A 13,566-nucleotide genomic window follows, 5' to 3' on the forward strand; every position below is an offset into this window, starting at 1 on the left:
AACTTTGGGATCGAAATATTAAATTTATTAAAGCAGCTGCATATAAGGAAAACTTATATAAAATGTTTTACAGATGGCATATGACACCAGTTAGACTAGAGAAAATTTTAAAAAATGTATCAAATATTTGTTGGAAATGTAAACAAAAATCAGGCACTTATTATCATCTCTGGTGGATATGCCCTAACGCTAAGAAATTTTGGTTTAAGATTCATATGTAGTTAGAAAAGATGATTAAAATAAAGATAGAATTCAAACCGGAATTCTGTTTGCTAGGAATATTAGGATTTAATTATGGAAAAGAGAATGAGTACTTAATATTACATGTATTAACAGCTGCGAGAATAGCATTTGCCCAATTCTGGAAAAATGAAAATCTACCATCTGACTAGATTGTAATAAGAAAAATACTTGAATGTGCAGAAATGGACAGATTAACTTTAGAAATGAAAGAGAAAGAAGACTCAATCAATTTTAAAACATGGGATAAATTTTACCAATGGTTATCAATATGATAGAATGAGAAAAGGATATGAAATTTAATGGGATAATTGATATTTTGTATTTAAATTTCATGTTTATTCCTTTGAATTTTTCTTCTTTTTTTATTTGTGATTTTAACAATAAGTAATTATAACCAATAAGTAACATATTAATGTGTTAAAGTTATTATAATTAATTAGTAATATATTAGTAATATTATATTAAGTATTGCTATTTTATATTAATTACTATGATTGAATATGGGTTTACTTGCTGAAGCATTGACTTACTGTGGGGGACAACCCCACTATTGTACCTATCCCTTCCCCTGGCCTAACCTTTTTTGTTTGTTACCCCTTGTCATACCCTTATTGACCCCACTTCCCCTTTACCCTTATAAAATTTAATAAAATATTTTTTTAAAAATGAGGCATATATAAGTGAATTCCAATCACACACTGACCTTTTGCTATAATGAAAGTTATGTGTAAATCTAATCACTATACTATCTGAGAACACACTATAATCTGGGAAAAGATTTGGCATTTAAGATTCCCATTCTAGGAAACATAAAGAGCAAAATATGAGCTGTAGAATCTACAGACTATTTGAAAAAAGCCATTGGGGCACATTTCCACATCTCTAAAGCATACTTGTCTGTAAACATCTCTGGAATCTAATGATGCATAAGATCCTTCAGTATGTCAAGCTTGCTCATAAAATATTCCCTCTATAATATATGTTCCTTTTGTCATTGGCCACATACTTACAGGCTGGTGGTAGAGGTGGGGTTATAGGTGAACAATTTGGACTGATTTTAAGTTTATCCCTTTTGCTTTAAGGGATGGCATGGTAGTTCAATGGTAAAGATGCTAAGCTTCTTGGCTGGAAAGTCAACACCCCAGGTTCAAGACCTGAGTGTCACATGATATGATGAGCTCCTGTCCTTGCCCCAGGTCCTGCCAAGCTAGACGTTCAAAAACATTCAAATGCAAGTAGATAAATAGATACCACTGTGGTAGCAAGGTAACAGTGCTCCATGACAGCATGCTGACCACATGACCATGGGTCTTTGGAAAGAGCTGGTTCAATGGCCTTGAAACAGAGATAAACACCACCAGCTATAGTCGGCAACAACTAATGGAGTAAAATCCGCAGGGACTCCTTTATCTTTTTTTTTTACAAATATTTAAATTAAAACAATGTTCAAACATTAGTATTAATTTAGCTTTAGCTTGCCTTGATTGTTGCTAACTGTATTAAAAGAAACTGCTTTAGTAAACATATCAGCTTTCTCTAACCTGGTACTATCAAATAATTTGGAACTAGGGGGCATGCAGCCAGGATTATGGGAACTATAATCTAGCATTTCTAAAAATGAGAAGATTGGCAATCATTGAATGGGCTAATATTGGCATGCAGTGCCCAAATAATAAATCCTACTCAATCTAAAATATAAAAACAATTTAATTTTCCTCTTTATTAGAACACAGAATTTAACAACATGAGCCAGTTTGGTGCAGTGCTTAAAGCATCAGGCTAGAAACTGGGAGATCATGAGTTCTAGTCTTGTCCTAGAAACAAAACTGGCAGCCTTGGGTCAGCTGCTCTTTCTCATCCCTAGGGATGCCAAGAAAACTACAGGGACTTGACTAAGCAGTTACCAAAACTGACTTGAAGGCACATATAGACCCAAAAATATAATACTTATGTCAATCTAATCTAATGAAATAGCACGGAGTGATAATGGTGGTGATATGTTGCTTCTATTAAATTTTTTTTCCTGTATTTCTATTATATTTTCCAAATGCATCGTTTGTGGGGGGGTTGTGAGTTCATTTCCATTCAGGACAGGGCCTCCTTTATTTCATATCCTTTTCAAGATTTGAAACAACGTTTGATGGATATAATTCTGTCAACTTTTGAAATCTTATCATTTGAGTACAAATAGTTATTACAGAGGAAACCAATAGCGTATAGAAAAGAGGCCTCATCTTATTAAAAATCCAAGAAAATATGGATCAAAGGAAAAGATCTAAATTCACCTTAAAATAATTCCTCCTACTATCTGATGTTCAATCTCTTTTTCTAATGCATACATAAGAGGATCATTTCAAACATTTGTTCTCCCACATATTTTTCTTTTAACCATATTCTTTTTAATAGGTATTATTTCTTCCTCTTTCTGCACGAGCAGTTCAAGGTTACTTTGGAAGTATGGAAACCAAGGGTTTTTTATTTAGTTACACAATGAACAGAATAACAAAGCAATCATTAACAGGAAATGGGCTCTGACATACACTTGGACTCCCTGGCTTGGTCACAAAGTTTTCAAGGTCTTATACAAGGCAGCAAGGTTGGGGCTAGCCTGATCTCCAAGGGGGTGTTGGGCAGGCTCCATAGCAGAAGAGAGTCCCCTTCTGTGCCTTGTGAGTCAATGCCTTTCAGCTAAGGAGACTTGAAACATATTCTTATTGCTGGGATATGGATTCTATTACGGATAGAAACAACCAGGAAGAGACAGTCCCAAAACAGACAGTCTATATTTGAATGGAATGTGGCCTCTTTGAAAACTTGCCCGGCTGATAATTTTCACAAATAATCTTGATATTAGAATTTATGAGTTATATGAGGAATATTCAAGTTTACGAGTTTTGAAACAGTCCAATTGAACACATACTGTAAGTGCACAGAAGCACAAAATATGCCAATTAAAACACTAACAAGCTATGAAACCAGAAGATAAAGTATTATTGATGGATAAAGTAACAAGAAATGGGACATGAACCTCTATGACTAAGAATTATTCAAAGACACCTAATTCCATCTTAATTCCTTTGTGAATTATCACATTGCTAATGAAAATTAGTTGGTCAGAGTCCAACTTTTAAAGTAAAAAAATTAAAAAGTTAAATAAGTCATGTCTGTGTTCATGAATGGAAAGGCAGTGCTAGTCTCTTGGTCTTCCCCCCCTCTCTTTTATCCTGGGAATTCTTGGAAGCAAGGAACTGAGAAAGGTTATAGTATCTATCTGATTTTTCTGCTTACATTTGTTAGGAAAATTGTATTGACTAGCAATGTGTACCTCTGATTAGTTGTGCTGAAACTGAAAAATGTACTAAGGGGACAACCAAATTCAAATATGAATCAATACGTATAGGCAATTGTTATTTCTCAGAATTTGTCTCCTGGCTGTTATTTAATATTAAACTGATATACTGATAATAATTTGACTTTCTTATCTTTTTTTTTTGTATTTCTTCATTTAAACTGAGTTAGCCAAGCAATCACTGTACTTATGTAAAGAAGGACCAAAGAGCAAGAGCGATATAAACCCTGATATTGCCTGAATATGTATTCTGTAATTTAAGAATAATGGTCCCAAAATACTCTGCCAAGAAAAGCTGAATGTTATGTTCTATATAAATTATGAACGGTAAGCTTACCTGCATGTATTAGCTCAATTTACTTAATTTACTTGATTTCTGCAGACACTGTCAAGGAGAGAATCAAGGATTTGGGCAATGAAAAAATAAAAAAGACTGAAATCATATTGATACTCACCATTGGCTTTGGATATTATTATTTTTTAAAAATAGTCACATCTTTTCAAAATTATATTAATTTCACAGAACAAACACAGCAGCCTTCATCATCCTAAAGGCTGGTATGTTTGCTCTGTGCCGATACTCTCCAATATAATAAGACTGGCTGAAAATTTCATCTGGTACCAAATTGTCTCTCTTCCCACCTCTCCCTCTCCCCCTCTCTATCAAGATTATAGGAGAAGAAAGAAATAAGTAAAGAAAAAAAATAAAAATACTAAAAAAAACAGTATTAAGAAACTAGTGAACATTCTACTCTTCCCTTCCATTTTACCCCAACTGATAGTTACAATCAATAATTTGTAAGCATCTAGACTTGTTTCTGATTTCTATTTATCATCTTTTGCCATTTTTAAAATCTCCCTTAGAAACCATACTTTAAATATCTGAATTTGCCCTATTGTGTAGTGTATAATATATATGCAAACAATTCTTGTTAGAATTATAGAACTGTGGTGGTGCAGTGATTGGAATACAGTATTGCAGGCTAATTTTGCTGATTGATGACAGTTCAATCCTGACAAGGTTGAATCAAGGTTGATTCAGCCTTCCATCCTTCCAAGGTTGGTAAAATGCAGACCCAGATTGTTGGGGGCAATATGCTGACATTGTAAACTGCTGAGAGAATGCTGTAAAGCACTATGGAGTGGTAGCACTATGGAGTGCTATTGCTATTCAGTTAAGTTGTAAATCCATACAATTATTTTTATCTTTGCTGTGTGTACTCCAAGTTTGGTTTTCCAATCCGATACCTATCTGGCAATCTATCTCTTTTCCAATGAGGTGCTGAATTTGTGCTTGTGGCCATCAACATGTATTTTAATAGATTGTACTGTTTCTTGTTTATATATTCCAGAACAATTCCTTCTAAGGATAGTTGAGGTTTCATTATGAGCTTTCCCTACCTCCTATATTTAAAAAGGCCCCAAAGTTGACCTTTATAAATGTTATTTGGAGATTTCAATGAAGAGTTCTTTTGATTACAGCTCAGACACCTAGTACTTCAGTTCAGAGCACGCTGAATTGTCCTCTTTATTTGCATTTGAAAATTTTCTAGGAATGCATATGCACCAAAGGATTTCTACTAAAGGAAAATAGTCCACTTTAATGCTATCTGTTAGAGGTGTCAAAACGTGAATCTCCCTTTTGCACTTTAAACAAATGTCAAAATGCATTGTTTAGCAACCAGGAGCAATTGACTCAGTATTTCTTTACTCATCATAACCCAAATCACCTTAGTGCATAAGACTCATCAATTACCCAATATTTTTCTAGAATTTTATCAGATGACTTGCTCTGTGTGATATGATATGAAACAGGGACAAAAACCTATTTTTATCTGTTCTCTATTCTGTGAATCATTTAATAAACTTCCATTAATTAAATCCTTTTTTCATACATTTAAATGAATCCCACATGTACTTCCATTGTACATTAATAATATGGCCATTATCACATAAATAAAACATTATTAAATAATCTATTATTCAGTAATAGATTATTTTACTTTATTCATGGAATCAGAAAATAAATTACATGGTCAGCCTGAATATAGTTTAGGGAATTTCAAGAGATATAATTAAAATGCATGCATTACAAGTAACTTACCCAAACATTTCCATCTTGGTGATATGGCTTCCAATTTCTCCCTGTATCACTGTAAAGCATTCGGTACTGAGTTACCCAGTCAGAACTACTATATCTGCCTTGAGTAGCAATTGAGCCGATCTGTTTCCTATTGCTAAAATCCACTTGCAGCCACTGGTAATGGTTACTTTCTGATGGGGACCAGCCTCCAGCACCTACAGAAGTAAAGGAAAGATGATACTATTAAATTTCTAATATGGTTTTCATGGAAAGTTATTCCTTACTGAGATATATTTAAGTATACACTCATTAGTACTTCCCACTTTTCTCTCCATTTACAGTGTGTAACAAGTATTTCATACGAACTCTGAAGCAGCACAAGTAAATAGTGGTAGGAAACAATGCATGCTCTGAGAGAAAAGGAGAGCTATTGTCAGAGTATCAATCTGTTTTGTTCATTAGTTTCTTTCAATTCCTGAAAATTATCATCATAACTTGAGTGGCGTTCTGGTACCTCTGTGAAGAATCCTAGTATACCGAGGAAAAAGAATGACAGTAGTTAAAGTTTCATTCCTGCTCCTTTATTAGTAAATGCTCCATGGAGAAAGCTGTTTATAAATTGGAAAGACATATTTTTCTCATCCTAAGTCACATTGACAAGCCATGAACATATGCATACTCTTTAAAATTTCCGCATGAATGTGATATATCACATTCAAGCAGCCATTTCAAGATCATATTGTTTTTTCCCCTTTTACCAGTAAATGATGTTAAAGAGCTTTGCAAAACTTCCTGTATAGGACATTAAGTATTCAATAGCCTAACTTCATATATTCTTCGGATACATTATGAGATCTAGCTCTCTGGACAAAAATCTAATGTTGGAAAAGAACCAGGTTAGGGACAGATCATCATGAAGAAAAATTATCTATGTGGTCATTAAAAATAGACAGCAACTTCATGGCACATAATTAATCAATAAATCAAAACTTTCTATGGTCACATACTTCTATTAAAAAAGTAGTACCCTTAAAGGATAAGATATAAATTTTAGCAAATTCTTTTATCAGATGGCCTTTAGATGTCTTCAAGTACATATCATTATTATTCTTTGTCTAATAGTTTATCAATTTTGCTCACTTCACAGACTTTTTTTTTTTTTAAATCTCACAAATATCATCTATGCAAACTTCCAGGAAAGAATGGCAGACTAAAACGTGAAGTGGAGCAGACAATTGCACTCATGAACAGGGACCCAGTAAGAAAATTGTCTCCTTTAACCTTCTCTAGACAAAGAGAGGATGCAAGATTGTCCTATCTATGCTCCATAATGTTGTTCTTTATGAAGAAACTGCAAGATAGCACTCTCAGTGTGTGTGTGTGTGTGTGTGTGTCTAAAATTTGTCTGAAATGATATTGGATCTCCTGCTTGAGCCAGGGGTTGGACTAGAAGACCTCCAAGGTCCCTTCCAACTCTGATATTCTATTATTATTAAATTATTAGAGAAAAAATATGAAACAAATTTGTCATTAGACACACAAAAATTTATGAGACTTTAAAAATTAAGAAGGAAATATAAATATCAATTCCAGAAATCAATAAGAATGATTTCTCTTTTTGGACTTATAAAAAGGGCTTTTTAAAGTTTTGATGAAATTCAAGACAAGGATAAATAATGATGAATGGATTAAAGAGCAAAATTATTTTATACAAAATAAAGGTACATAAAGTTGGTTTATCTGACCAAGGATAAAATGCCCTGATTTGGGATTGTTCTTTTTGGATTTGTTGAGATCTGGAAAGGAAAATGTTGAGTACTGGATTGTTTACAGTTAAAATGGTGTTTAAGCTTTTTCCCTACAGTCACTTTATGTATCCTGATAATATTTAAATTGGCTTTGTATCTAGTTGTCCTTTCACCTAAAGTAAGGAATCTTAGTGAGGTTCTTTTGTTTAAAGGAGAAATTGTCCCTCTTTGTCATATTACATTTCAGTCTTTTTTATTTAAATAAGAATACTGGGACTATTTGTGCCTTCTAAATTGAATTTGCTTACAGTTGATTTGATACATGGAATGATAGCAATTAATATTATTATTTTTAGGGATCTGTTTGGAGTTTTTGCTGATAGTAGATTAAAGAAGACATAACTTTTGGATTTGTCTATAGTTAATAGTTATAGGTTGAAAATTTTAATTTTTGCTAATTAAGAGGAGGTGAAGAGATAATGAAATTATTTATGTCTGTTATGATGAGGATAGGAAGCCTTTTTCTTAGGATTTTTTCCTCCCTCTTGCTGTTTTCTTTCTTTTTTTATTTTATTGAAACTTTCATTCCTTTTTCTTTTTAAGTTTGTATTATTTTCTAACTATTGTAATTAAAACTTTTAATAAAACTGTTTTTTTAAAGAATACCATCTATCAAGAATGATCATAACAGGCGGAATTCAGTTGCAATTATATTGTGGTATCCATCAGCCCACACTTACTCTTTCCTTAAATTGAACATATATTTTCAATCTTTGTATAGATAATCATATGTCATTTATGATTTTAATTTAATTTTACTGAAAAGGGCTACCATGAGTAAGAACCAAAGAACTTTATAGGCATTTAATGACATCTTCTTAGTAACTATCAAATTATAATAATTTTAAAGCTTGACCAAATTATCCACAACATCCCTTGTCAGAGTTTCCTGGCATGTCAATGGCAGCTGATTGATTCTTTATTCTCTAATTAAGCCACAGTTTCAAATTAAATGGGAGGGAATAACAGCACCCACATCTGCACTCTCCAAAGCACTATAGCATTTATTGAAATATATAAGATTCAAAAATTTCATCAGAGGCCACTTATGGAGTATATGTCCTATTGCCTAACCAATGTTTTACATTCTGGTTTCATCAGAAATGAAACTATCAATAGACATTCTTCCTCCTTCCATTAAGAGTGTAGTAATAATGTTTACTTGAGAAACTGGCTATGACAAGAATAGCTTGATACTTTTTTAGCAATTAATTCAATTCACATCAATTTACTGTGGTCAAATATCACTATGGATAATGAACAAATAAAATTTAAGAGAGAACTAAAATACATTTATAAACATCTAGTAACTGAGATTCAGAATATAGCCTTTTATTAAATTATAATGTAAAAACTATAATTATATTAAATATGGCAACATCTACAATTACAACAAAGTAAAGGTATATGTCTATTGAGATTTTCAGTCATCCAGGTCATGGTTGTCCCGAAAGTGCTTTTTCAAAAGGCAACTGGACTTTCTTTGTTTTTTTCTCTTGAAGACTTTTCACTTTTCACCCCAAAAGTATCTTCAGTTCTGACTGAATGGTGGGAAATGGAAGGACTTTGTGCTAACAACCAGATGACAGCAAGGAATAGAAATCCCCCCATTACCCACCATTCAGTCAGAACTGAAAATGCTTCTTTGATTAGAAACAAAACATCTTAAAGAGAAAACAAACAAAGAAAGTCCAGTTGCCTTTTGAAAAAGCACCTTTGAGACAAAGTAAAGGTATCTAAAATTATTAATATCAGCAGAGTAAAAATATTTATATTAGGCCTGGAGATATTGGATCTTCTTTGCTTCTGTACAAAACCTAGCTATAACAAGGGGTATTTGTCTATGAACCTGGCAAGCACAATGGTGGCAGGAGTGTGAAAATGGGAATCCTCCCCAACCATTGCCTTACCACCACCCACCGTGACTTTCTCCACACCCGTCCCCAGCCTCTTCTGCTCAAAGCCAAGTGTAGTGGTGGCAGGGGCAGTGGAGGTGTGGAAATGAGAAGACACTGGCTGCTACCACCTTCTTGCTACCTGCCCCAACCTGCTCTGCACTCTACCCACTCTCTTGCTCGCCCTTCAGCTGCCACAATGAATTGGTTATGTGGAGTTGTCCTATAATGACTTGGTGGTGGTGAGTTGGCAGAGATGAGTTGGTAGTGGTGAGTTGTACTAGACCGATCTGGATAGCTGCTCTGATGAATTTAACTCGTATCTTTTCCAGAGAGGTGAAACCAAAGCTGGGAGGGCCCAACTAGAGTCCCATAAAGGAACAGGGAGAGAGACTTAGTCTGAGAGAGGTTAAGCATGTCTGGAACATAATATCCTCCTTTGGATCAGAAAAAAATAAGGATGATATTGGCAAATCTTTGCCCAATAACAGCAGGGCATTCCTCAAGCCGGTGGTATACATGACTAGTTTTAAACTCTAGATTTATGAATGTAGCTAGGTTACTACCACCTACTCTTATTTTAAATAAATAATAACAATCAATTAATCAAAAGTAACAACTTTTCATTGGCAATGCAAGCTTTGTAAAAATTCCTTTTCCCTTCCTTTTCTTTTCAATCAATTTTACAGTTTTACAATAATATCTTTTTATTGTTAGTGAATAAATCTTATTTTAACACTTTCTAAATGTTTATAAAGATTCTAAATCAGGAGATGGGTCAACTTCTTTGTATCATGGACCCTTTTGAGAATCTAGTGAAATCTATACAGTATATCCAAATTATACTCAAATGCAATTATTAAAATATTAAAAATAATAACAAATATGTATGTGAAAATAAAGTCGCAACTTTTTCCAATCCAAAATCTTTTCCCACTAAAATCTGTTCATAGATCCTCAAGGTTAAAAATTCCTTCTATAAATTAAACATTGAATTGATCCCTGAGTTGCTACTTTATTTATCTGAGTAATTTTGTTCCTTCATATTAATAATTTAAAGAATTTATTTTTCTAAATTGTTTTCCCATTGCACTTTTTTTCATATTCCAATCACCAGTTTATGGACATGTATGTACACATCACGTGACTGTATAGTGAGATTATTTATAAACGCATATATTTGAGGGAGCCACTTGTAATTGGCCAAAGCTTATGTGTTAACTGATTTGTTACACTTTAGGAGTCACATTTTCCTTCCAGGTAGCATCGTTTTAATAACTAAAATGTCAAAGTGTTTTGAACTTCTTAAATACAAAATCTAGAGGCATAGAACATAATAATTAGATATTTAATTTAATTATTTTAATTAAAAAACATAAATATTTTCTTTCTAAAAATATTCTCTGCCAACACTGTCTTTATTTAGCACATCATAGTAATGTATGATTTCTGTTTCATTTGGTTATTTTATGGTTTCTGTTTCATTTTATTATTAGGGATATGAGAATAAAACCAATGTATTATCAAAAATTGTAATGTTTCCATTACATCAGCCTTACAATGGATACATGAATAGAATAGAATAGAATAGAATAGGATAGGATAGGATAGGATAGGATAGAGCTGGAAGGGACCTTGGAGGTCTTCTAGTCCAGCACCCCGCTCAAGCAGGAGAACCTATACCATTTCAGACAAGTGACTGTCTAGTCTCTGCTTAAAAACCTTCACAATTGCTGAAGGCAAGCTGTTCCACTGGTTAATTGTCCTCATTGTTAGGAAGTTTCTCCTTAATTCCAGGTTGCTTCTCTCTTTGGTCAGTTTCCAACCATTGTTTCTTGTCCTGCCCTCTAGTGCTTTGGAGAATAATTTGATCCCCTCTTCTTTGTGGCAGCCCCTCAAATACTGGAATACTGCTATCATGTTACCCCTGTTTCTTCTTTTCTTTAGACTAGCTAAACCCAAGTCCTGCAGCCATTCTTCATATGTTTTATTCTCCAGGCCTTTGATCATTTTAGTTGCTCTTCTCTGAATTTTTTCAAAAAACCTCTCAACATCTTTTTTGTAGTATGGTGACCAAAATTAGTTGCAGGTATCGTCTCACTAGGGTTTTATAAAGCGGTACTAATACTTCACGTGATCTTGATTCTATGCCTCTGTTTATATAACCCAGGATTGTATTATTTTTGGGCTGCTGCTGTACACTGCTGGTTCATATTCAAGTGATCATCCACTAAGGCTCCAAGATTCCTCTCACAGTTACTGTTTTTGAGCCAGGTCTCAACTAATCTGTACTTGTACCTTTGATTTTTCCTGCCTAAATGTAAAACTTTGCTTTTCTCCACATTGAAAGTCATTTTGTTGGATAGGACCCAAGTTTGTCAAGATCTTTTTGGATCCTGAGCTTTTCTTGTGGGGTATTCCTGCCAGTTTAGTGTCATCTGTAAATTCGATGAGTTCCCCATCTATTCCTTCATCTCAGTCATTTATGAAGATATTGAAGAGTATTGGACCTAAGACGGAGCCTTGTGGTACCCCACTGCTTACTTCTCTCCATGTGGAAGTTGTACTATTGAGGACTACTTGTTGACTATGGTTTGTCAGTCAGCTACAATCCATCTGGTCATGATGTTATCTATCCCACCTTTTTCTAGCTTACTAAGCAGCAGGTTATGGTCTACTTTTCAAATGCTTTACTGAGATCTAAGTATACTACGTCCACAACATTTCGCTGGTCTACTAGTTTAGTCACTTTATCGAAGAATGAAATAAGATTGGTTTGGCATGATTTGTTTTTAACAAACCTGTGCTGGCTACTGGTTATGACTTTGTTTGCTTCTAGCTGTTTGCAGATCTGTTTTTTGATTACCTTTTCTAGGATCTTCCCAGATATTGATGTTAAATTGACTTGTCTGTAGTTTCATGGGTCCATTTTTTTCCCTTTCTTGAAGATGGGAACCACATCAGCCCTTTTCCAAACCTCAGATACTTCCCCAGTGCTCCAGGATTTATGAAAGATGTGGTGCAATGGTTTTGAGATAACATCTGCCAGCTCCTTCAGAATTCTGGGATATAATCTGTCAGGTCGGATAGGTGTTCTGTTACCATTTTCTTGCTTATTTTATTTTTTGTTTCTATTTTCTTGGTATGTTGGGCTATAGTTTCTTTTGTGTGAAGACTGATGCAAAGTATGAGTTAAGGAGCTCTGCTTTCTCCCTCTTCTCTGTTATTTCCTTGCCATCTTCTTTCTTTAGTGGGCCTACAGTTTCCTGGCTACTAGTTATAACTTTGTTTGCTTCTAGTTGTTCGCAGATTTGTTTTTTGATTATCTTTTCTAGGATCTTCCCAGGTATCGATGTTCTGTAGTTTCCTGGGACCATTTTCTCCCCTTTTTGAAGATGGGAAACACATCAGCCCTTTTCCAATCTTCATGTATTTCCCTGGTGCTCCATGATTTTTGAAAGATATGGTGCAATGATTCAGAGATAATATCTGCCAGTTCCTTCACAACTTTGGGATGTAATCTGTCGGGTCCTGGTGATTTATATTTGTCAAGGTCGGATAGGTGTTCTCTTACTATTTTCTTGCTTATTTAAATTTTTGTTTCTAGTATGTCTTTTTTGTTTCTAGTTTGTAGTTTTGTTGACTACAATTTGTTTTTTGTGAAGACTGATGCTAATGTAGCGGGGACTGCCTGAGAGTGCTTGCAGGAGCTTGACTGGGAAGGAAAAGATTGGGACAGCTGCAGTTGGTTTTGGGTGTGGCTGGCGTGAGTGGAAGGAGGAAGGATAGAAAAGGAAAGGAAAGGAGAAGGCCGGGGTGGCTGGAGTTGAGAGGAGAAGGTCTGGAAGCTTATTTTATTTTTCTATCAAGGGTATTTTAAATAGAGGCTAGGTAGAGTGAAGTTTTATTGCTTCCTCCGTGGGAGGATACCTGAAACGGAGGCAAGCGAGAGTGTGGAGAAAGGGAGTTGGCTGGGGTTTCTAGCCTCAGTTTTTAACAATAAAGAAGAAGGGAGGGGGGTGGTTTTGAATCCTGAGACCTGAGGAGGAATTCTAGAGAAGAAGCACCAGGAAAGGAGAGAGACTGGTGGTGCCAACTGTTGCTGCCTACTGTTGTTGTGGACTTTGGAGGCATCTGGACTGTGGCCATCGCTGCTGACATAGGTGCTGGGACATTGTGGGGGGAGTT

General features: G+C 34.6%; 1 protein-coding gene across 1 annotated transcript in view; it reads right to left on the reverse strand.

Annotated features, from left to right (window-relative positions):
• Positions 1-13,566, reverse strand: part of LOC107292955 (contactin-associated protein-like 2) — a gene marked incomplete at its 3' end in the record, with an annotated part of 310,658 nt that overhangs the window by 233,553 nt on the left and 63,539 nt on the right. Inside the window, exon 3 of the mRNA XM_015822086.1 lies at positions 5,697-5,890. Within this exon, the coding sequence (XP_015677572.1) occupies positions 5,697-5,890 (194 nt within the window). The remainder of the gene's footprint in view (positions 1-5,696; positions 5,891-13,566) is intronic.

This window comes from Protobothrops mucrosquamatus, unplaced genomic scaffold (genome assembly GCF_001527695.2).
Source record: "Protobothrops mucrosquamatus isolate PMUCROS unplaced genomic scaffold, P.Mucros_1.0 scaffold1460, whole genome shotgun sequence".
NCBI classification, from domain to species: Eukaryota; Metazoa; Chordata; class Lepidosauria; order Squamata; family Viperidae; genus Protobothrops; species Protobothrops mucrosquamatus.